This window comes from Gekko japonicus, unplaced genomic scaffold (genome assembly GCF_001447785.1).
Source record: "Gekko japonicus isolate JY-2015 unplaced genomic scaffold, Gekko_japonicus_V1.1 scaffold1097, whole genome shotgun sequence".
NCBI lineage: Eukaryota > Metazoa > Chordata > Lepidosauria > Squamata > Gekkonidae > Gekko > Gekko japonicus.
Window position 1 is genome coordinate 27,590 of NW_015162513.1, and position 8,624 is coordinate 36,213.

At 42.2% G+C, this 8,624-nt stretch overlaps 2 protein-coding genes across 2 annotated transcripts in view; both read right to left on the reverse strand.

The window, feature by feature from the left end:
- The window catches only part of LOC107106089 (coagulation factor XIII B chain-like), a 25,415-nt gene extending 22,719 nt beyond the window's left edge, over positions 1–2,696 (reverse strand). The window contains 2 exon segments of the mRNA XM_015406178.1: positions 2,167–2,187; positions 2,612–2,696. Coding sequence (XP_015261664.1) covers positions 2,167–2,187; positions 2,612–2,696 — 106 coding nt within the window.
- Positions 2,697–6,547: 3,851 nt separating this feature from the next.
- Positions 6,548–8,624, reverse strand: part of ASPM (abnormal spindle microtubule assembly) — a 41,812-nt gene continuing 39,735 nt past the window's right edge. Inside the window, 2 exon segments of the mRNA XM_015406179.1 lie at positions 6,548–6,647; positions 6,732–6,904. Of these exon segments, the coding sequence (XP_015261665.1) occupies positions 6,548–6,647; positions 6,732–6,904 (273 nt within the window).

The window sequence follows — 8,624 nt, forward strand, 5'->3', positions numbered from 1 at the left end:
CAAGTCCTCCTGAGTGCAAAATCTAGTTAACAGTCAAGCAGTCGCGTGGGCTTGATTACATTTTATTTCCCTGCCTGAATGTCTCCTACCAGCCCACCTCAGGCATGGGTAAAGCCTATATATTCCACTGCCTGGATTGCCTTTTGTTGCTTTTCTGATTCAGTCAGGGGCAGGAAATCCAGATTCACATCCTGGGCTCACCACAAGTTACAGTACTGTACAATAATTTCTTTGATATTCTTTTGTGCTGTCTCATCCCTTCTGCTGGCTCAGAGGCTGCCTCCACTTTTCTTTCCTTGGATATTTCCTTGCCACCCAGAAGTGTCCCTCTGCTGTCTGACCTTCTCAGTATTTCCTCAGGACCTCTGGAAGCTTTGCCCAAAGTCCCCTACTCTGTCTCCGGATCACTGAAACAGACAATGTACTCTACCAGTGCAACAGACTGAGAATAAACTGTTCATTCCTTTTCTCTCCTTGTGGCTATTCCCTGGTACAGAATTCTCATCCAGCCAGAGTTCTTTCACTTTTCTCATGTGCATGGCCTTCTGAACCCAGTATCTTCACTGCTTAATACCGAGTATTTTTTCAGTTCCTATACCCCTATATTCCTCTCAGTAAATTCTGAACCTATTGGAAAAGATCTGGGTGTTTCAGGGTTACAAGTAGCCTATTAGAGGCACTTTGACCTTGCTTGTACAACCATTCAGTTAATGATCTCTAAACCACACATTCTGCTCCTCTCTAATAGGCTAGTGCATGAGTTTTCCAAGATAGAGACTGGCTTGTGGAAACTGGAAGGTTCACCTCTGACTCTTAGCTTGATTCCCCCAAATCATTCGCAGATTTGGGTGAGTTTCCCAAACCCAAGTTAGAGAGTGAATGGATGTTTAAGGATATGTGTGTGAAGGGGAACACAAGTGTTTTCTACTTTGCTAGGCCTGACTAAAAGAAAATTTGATTAACAATAGAAAAAATATAGCCTTATAGCAACTGATTCAGTTCTTAAAAGCATGTATACTTTCTTGTTACACAGAATACTTGGGGGTTGCAATGAAAAAAACACAAGTCAGGAGCTCTGCTTCTGCAATGGGTGTTTCCTACCTCTCCGTGGGATGGACACAAAACATCCTCCAACCTTTCCTGCAGCCTTCCTCCAATGGAAGAACCAGTTGAGTTGAAGGAAAACTTCAAACTTGAGCCAAGAAGTGGAGATGTAAACGTAATTAGCTTTGCTCAGTGTAGCAGCAGGATCCCCCCTCCTGTGTTCTTTAGCACCAAACATCACCTGAGAAACTACACCAGTGGGTTGGAGGACCAGTGGGTTGGAGCAGAACAGGATGCAGCATGTGGTATGCAGTTTAAGGAAGAAATCCAGAGACTGTGACCCCACCACACGCTTTTATCACTTATGGTAGGGTTACTTTGGATCCAACCTACCAGACAAGATCCTTCCCATAGGAAATGAGTTAAACATGGATATAAAAACCTCAGCTGCATACCAATTACCACTACTTTCTGTGAGTAACCAATACTTCTGTGCAATCTGATTTTTACTCCTGAGGAAGTCAATCTAATATTTAGGGAATCTTTAATCAGTATCAGATTTGGATTAATCCAATGGATTGTGTAGCAGAAAACTTTGTTAGAAAGAAATTCTAGTTGGTCATTATTCTGTGTCCAAAGGTAACTGGATTGGATTATTCTGTGTCTCATGACCCGATTTAGGGATGGCACCTTGCAAAAAGGTTTAATATTCCTTGTGTCAAAATTTTTAAATAAAAGCAATTTCAAAGTTGCTTTTAGCATGCACAGGGATTTTTCAGATGGATCCTACCTGAACAAACTAGGTAAATAATACTACTAAAATGGAAGAGTAGTTTATGCATCACAGACTCACCTTCCACCTATTTCCATGCCAGAATAAATATAATCTCTCTGACTTTATAAAGACACAGCTATGGGAAAACCTTACAGACTGTCAAAGATTTTGTAACTATTTTTTAAAGTAGTTAAATCTTGTTGACAGTTTGTCAAGAGATAAAAGAAACATAGGCAGCTCACTATATTTTCACTAGCAACCAGTTTCTTAAATTATTTTTGGCTAAATGCAAATAATTTAGTTTCTCCTATCTGACAATGGGAGGACTTTGCTGCTGCAATCCATACCACTGCCTTCTACTGCAAACACTAAAAACAAGATCACAAGTAGCGAGGAATAGTTTTACAGCAAAAGAACACATACAAGAATAAAATGGAACTTAAAAATGGTATCCTCCTTTTGACTTTCAGATGAAGGCCGGCGATTTTTTATACCAGCTTTCCAAGATAAATCCACAAAATTTACTAGCCCACCTGAGCAGATATGCCCATTTTTCAGTTGTGGCTTGTTGATCACCTAGAACAAAAGTTGTTCATATACACCACCTGCCCTCTATGATTGTTGCAAAGATTACAAGAGAATGTCCATGAAGCAGTTTGAATTAGTGGAAGTGCAATATAAGTGATGTGAAAGTGCTTTGTCAGTGCTTAAGAGGTGCTAGTGTTTCTAGGAACAGGAAGGAACTATACAAGTTTATTTCTCCTCAAATTGTCCTTCATATACCCTACACACAGAACACAAATAAAAGCAATTTACCTTCTGCGAAGAGTTCTGATGTCACTAATATAAAAGCAAAAAAACAGCTTCTGTAAGCCATCCTGAGCACCAAAAGGCGAGTTTGCATTCTTCCAGTTGCTGCCACTTAGCTCAGCTTCTGCTGGAATTCCTGTTAATTATTTATAGGCCAAACCTCTGCATAAGCTTGCTCAAGTTACTCCTTTAACTAATAAATTATGTGTCTACATCTGAGCTCTACTAAGCAATAGGACTGCTCATGCATTTGTTCATGTAGGAATGAATGTGGAGGTAGGAGGAGGATAGTGCTTGTTGGCCACACCCCTTACCTTCAACCATTCACCAGAATCTCTCAACAGGGCCTACCAATGGATGTGTACACACATGTGTTCTCTTCATGCATTAGATAATCAGTTACAAATTATACATTCACAGGTTCAAGTGATTACTTAAACAATGGGGAAAGGGGCAGCACAAATTTTCTCTTTTAACTTAAATAAATAAATAAATCTCATGGCAGCTTCTTTGATTTCCCTGCCACTTTATCCTCACCAGCGTTCCCTCTAAGCTGAGTTAGTGTGAGCTAGCTCAGTTTTTTAGCCTCTGGCTCACACATTTTTGTCTTAGCTCAGGAAGGATGGCTCTAGAGCAAATTAATTTACGCAGTAGCCAAATTGCTCACTCACAACTTTAAGGCCAGTAGCTCACAAAGTAGAATTTTTGCTCACAAGACTCCACAGCTTACAGGGAGCATTGATCCTCACATGACAAATCTGTGAGCTAGACTGAGTGACTGGGCTATCAAGTGATATTTGTGACTGAAAAGATATCAGATAGCCCAACTTTGTTCGTTTGTTTTTTCTCTTAAGGGATTTGAATTGCCTTGATTTAATCAATGCCTTGGTCTGGTAGATAAAATTCCTGGATAACACAACTTGTAACCATTTGATCCATGACAACCCTTGATGTGAGGAAAACTACCAAGATAGAAAGGACTAAGGTGAGACACATGGGTGGTTACAGTACTAGGGCTGCCAGCTTTAAATTCTAGTTTTACAAGAACTGGGACTCCCAGTGTACACCAGTTGACAAAGGCAAACACTGAGTATATCGCCATTACAAGCACTTAAACAGGAAAACATCCAGAATTCTTTTCTTTTGTGTAATGTTTATAAATTATATAATCAAATAAACAATAAAGTATCTAAGCGATTTCAGGGTAATTATTATAGCCTCAGGTTTAAAAATTCTTACAATCACAGAAGCTCATGGCAATAATTTCTGCTATTCACAACATACAATTCACAACTACACAAGGACACAATAGTTTGAAGGGACTATTTCAAGCAACACATCCTTTACAAGTTAAAGAAACAGTTCCAAAATAGTTCAGTTCCCGCAACAAATGTTGCATAAATATACAAACTAGAAACTCACTCCCAAAAAGTATACAAATTTCAGCATAAGAATTAAATCACCTGTAACATGGAGCGGTTTCTTTTGCAATCTGAATCCTGTGCAGACTACGTGTCTCCTAGGTAAGCTGTGCGTTTTGACAAACTTCTTCAAGTTGCACAGAAAGATGAGAAGAGATTGGATTTATACCCCACCCTTCACTCGGGAGTCTCAGAGCGGTTTACAGTCTCCATTCCCTTCCCCTACCCACAACAGACTCTGAAGTAGGTGAGGCTGACACAGCTCTTTTTAGAACTGCTCTTGAGAAAACAGCTGAGAGAACTTGTGACTGACCCAAGGTCACACCAGCAGCTGCATGTGGAGGAGTGGGGAATCAAACCTGGTTCTTCTAGATTAGAGACCGTGCTCATAACTACTACACCACACTGGCTCTCATATTTCAGAAGGCACTCATATCGGAACCTGATTCTCATAAAACATGATTGTACTCGTAAAGCTTAACACGTCCTTCAATAGGGATGACTAGGTTAAGAATTTTTAAATCTGAGACTATAATAATCACCCTGAAATTGCTTAGATATTTTATTGTTTATTTAATTATACCTTTAAATTCTAGGCATTAAAGATGCAGACCTTGGAGAGGGTGACAGAGGCTGAGCTAGGTTCCAGCATTACAAGTTTGACAACCAAGAAGAAATCTGAAAATGGTAGATTTGACAAAATAGCTACCAGCAGAACAGTTAGTTATTTTAGAATAAGTAATGTAAAAACTCAGATACAAGAGCATATGTGTACAATTGAGCACTGCTGACTTTAGTCAGCTGAAAGCAAATGACCTTATGCAGTATTTCTAAAGAGTGCAGCAGCTATGTAATCATATTTACCATTAATACAAAGTGATTCTCTTCCTAAAAACTGGTGATTTAAAATTAATGGTATTACTTTCTGTTGGCAACATCAAGACCTACACTGTCTGACCTAGATGTGTCCAGGGCATAAATCACAGTGGCCAGATCTTTTCTGCCCAGGACAAGCTAGTTCGTTAAGCAGTTGATGCTGGTGAAAGGCAGTCCTGGCCACAGCTTATCCAACAGCAGGCCTGGGACCAAGAGTACCCTTCAAGAGGAATGCTACCCCATTCAGAACAGGTAACGCCTTAAATTCCAGGTCAGACCTTCTGCTCACCAGTAGCACTTCCATCCTGTGGGACTGAGCTTCAGTTTATTAGCCCTTATCCACTCCAAAACTTCACATTACAGTATCCACTACAGTTCGCCTATAGCCTTCCATTAGTGTGTCCATCAGCAGAATACCACTAAATGCTCCTTGCCTTCTACTATTTGAAAAAGACTCCCCAAAAACACAGGAAGGTAACATACAACTTCAATTGTGCAGCTCACACATCTCTCTAGAATGACCCTAGTTTTCATGTTAGAGAGTACATTTGCCAAATTTAAAAATGTGGTGACAAATCTGTTGCCTGATGCTGAAGGATCAGAGACAAAGTCAGACATCTGAAAACAGGCTGCAGATAATTTTCTTTCTTTCTGGTGAGTATCTGTGTGTGTGTGCCTGTGTAATGTGCCTGGAAGTCATGGTTGATTTCTGGAGACCTCTAGTGGGGTTTGGACATTTTCAGAGAGATGGCTTGATATTGCCTGCCTCTGTGTCCTGGCCCTGGTATTCCTTGGAGGTTGCCCTTCCAAGTACTTGCCAGGGTTGGCCCTGCTTAGCTTGCCTGGGCTATCCAGGTCAGGGCACTGCAGATAGTTTCCAGCACCATATAGAAGTATATATTAGAAAAGTTAAGGGTTTGAGTTCATTCTATGGGTCATGGCCCATTTGGGGATGCCAAAGTAGCATCTGAAACCCTGCTAAAGCTTTAGGAGGCAAGCACTAAACTCTAAGAAGTTTTTTTCTACAACAGGCAGCCCAGTTTGTAAGAATGGCTATTGCAGGCATGTTGTCCACTTTGTTAACCTCATGTACATATGAAGCTGCCTTATACTAAAGCAGATCATTGGTCCACCAAGGTCATTCTCTGTTTACTCTGGCGGCGTTTCTCCAGCATCTCAGGCAGAGAAAGGTCTTTCGCATCACCTACTACTTGGTGCTTTTAACTGGAGATGCTGGGGACTGAACCTGGGACCTTCTGTGTGCCGAGCAGATGCTCTACCATTGAACCACACCCCTTCCCAAAAGGGCTCAATATACCCAAAGGGCTCACTATTCTCAAAAGGCTCCATATTCCCAAATAAACCACAACACACAAACTGCTTCAGCCAACAATGTATTAATGATCTTAAGAGCTTTGCATAGTACTGCATGCAACAGCAATCTAAAAAAGGATACTGTATACAATATTTGTTAATTTTTGTAAGAAATATTAATTGAGCTTCATACAAAAAATAAAATACAACAATTATATACTTTATATACACATACATATTTAAAATTGTCATGATCACCAATGAAGTGATTTTTTAAAAAATTAGACACAGCATCAACCCATTAGTACTAAGAAATTTCAAGTGTATCCATCACCATTTGAATTGCTTGCAGAGGATCAACAATCTCTTGCATATTATCTTTTCTTAAAACCCAGTCTGGCCTCTGCCTGTGGAATGGAACAAAAATTCTATAAACATAAAGCTGAAAATGTTAAGAGCAACTTTAGATCGTAAGAGTTTAATCGCCTTACCTAGAAATTATTTTTGTTCTTACAGGAGTGACCAGGACAGAGCAGTGACCACTTCGGAATGCACTTGTCCTCTGCTTGACAAGCGTTCTTTGGGCATCCATTCGATGTTTACGAGAGGTAAGTTTATACAAGCTTTGAAGGCGGGCAATCACTCGAGGGATGCTTCTCATCTCCTAAAAAGCAAGCCACCATTTCATTGTAGAAAGAAACAAATGTAAAACCCTAAGAATGCTTTATTAAATGAAACTCAAAAGCAGTGGTTTTTATGAAGTACTTTTTGAATTTCTCTCTCTAGACTATACTAATAAACAGGATGCTTACCTGTAACTGGTGATCTTTGAGTGGTCATTTGTGCATTCACACCCATGGGATCTAGTGCGCACACGCTGGATCAATCGGCATTGTAGCAAGCTCTTTAATGGATTTTCATGCCCAGACCTCGGGCATGCGCAGGAACCCCACCACGCATGCCCAGAGGGGAGGGCGCGGACATCCCGCCAGTTCCTTCAAACCGCCGCAAATCAACCCCTATGGAAAATGTAGAAGCTGACAGCAGCAGGGAAGGAGGACAGGTGATGTGAATGCACAGATGACCACTCGAAGATCACTAGTTACAGGTAAGCAACCTGTTTATCTTCGATGTGGTCTCTGTGCTTCACACCCATGGGAGATTAGTGAGCAGTGGCCTACCTGGAGGAGGGTGCTGGCAGGTCCTTACTGCGTAGCCGAAGATAGAATGTGACGTCCCATGTTGGTATTAGAGTTCTTATGGACGTCTAGGGCGTAGTGCCTTATGAAGGTGTTAGGCGTGGCCCACATAGCGACTTTGCAAATGTCCGTCAGGGGAACTCCCTGGAGGAAGGCAGTGGAAGCTGCAACAGCTCGGGTTGAATGGGCCCTGATAGGACCGGGCAATGGCCAGGTAGCAGAGGCGGATGAGCCCCGCAATCCACTTTGAGAGGCGCTGAGCCGTGATGTGAGTCCCCAGCCTTGCTGGTGCATAGGAGACGAACAGTTGGGAGTCACGTCTCGTTGGGCGGGTTCTGCTCAGGTAGAACAGGAGTGCATGCTTCAAGTCCAAGGTGTGTAATAATTTGTCCTCCGCTGATGTTGGATTTGGAAAGAAGTCAGGGAGGAAGACCTCTGCCTGTAGGTGGAATTCTGACACTACCTTCGGCAGGAACGAGATGTCAGGTACAAGGCGGACACCATCTGGCAAAAAGGACAAGTAAGGCGTGTCATGTCTGAAAGCCAGTATTTCTCCAACTCGCCTCACAGAGATGACAGCAACCAGAAAGGCCGTCTTCCATGACAGGAATTTTAGGTCGCAAGTTGCGAGTGGCTCAAAGGGTTCCCTCATGAGCTGACGAAGAACTAGAGGAAGGTCCCAGGGAACGACAGGAGTTTTGATGGGAGGATATAGGTGCAACAGTCCCTTCAAAAAACGTTTTGAAAGCGGATGCGAAAACAGTGTGCATCCATCAACTTGAACATGGTAGGCCGAAAGCACAGCCAAATAAACTCTTAACGAGGAGTGAGAAAGTCCCGAGTCAGCGAGGGACAGGAGGAATTCGGAAACTTTCTTGAGACCCACAGAGGTGGCTCGAGGGGCATCGTCACCCTGGGAGGAACAGAACCTTTGCCATTTGTAATGGTAGGACTTTCGCGTAGTAGGCTTTCTGGCGTTTAGCAAAACCTTTGCTACGCGGATGGAAAAGCTGTTGACGCTATTCTCCAGGCAGCTATTCTCCAGGCAGTCAACTTCATCCTTGGCATGTCGTGGTACAGGAGAGGGGAGTCGGACAGGAAGAGGAGGTCCTGTGCCGGAGGAAATTGGTGGTAGACCCCTGCTGATAATTCGAGGATGGTTGAGAATTATGGCTGCCTTGGCCA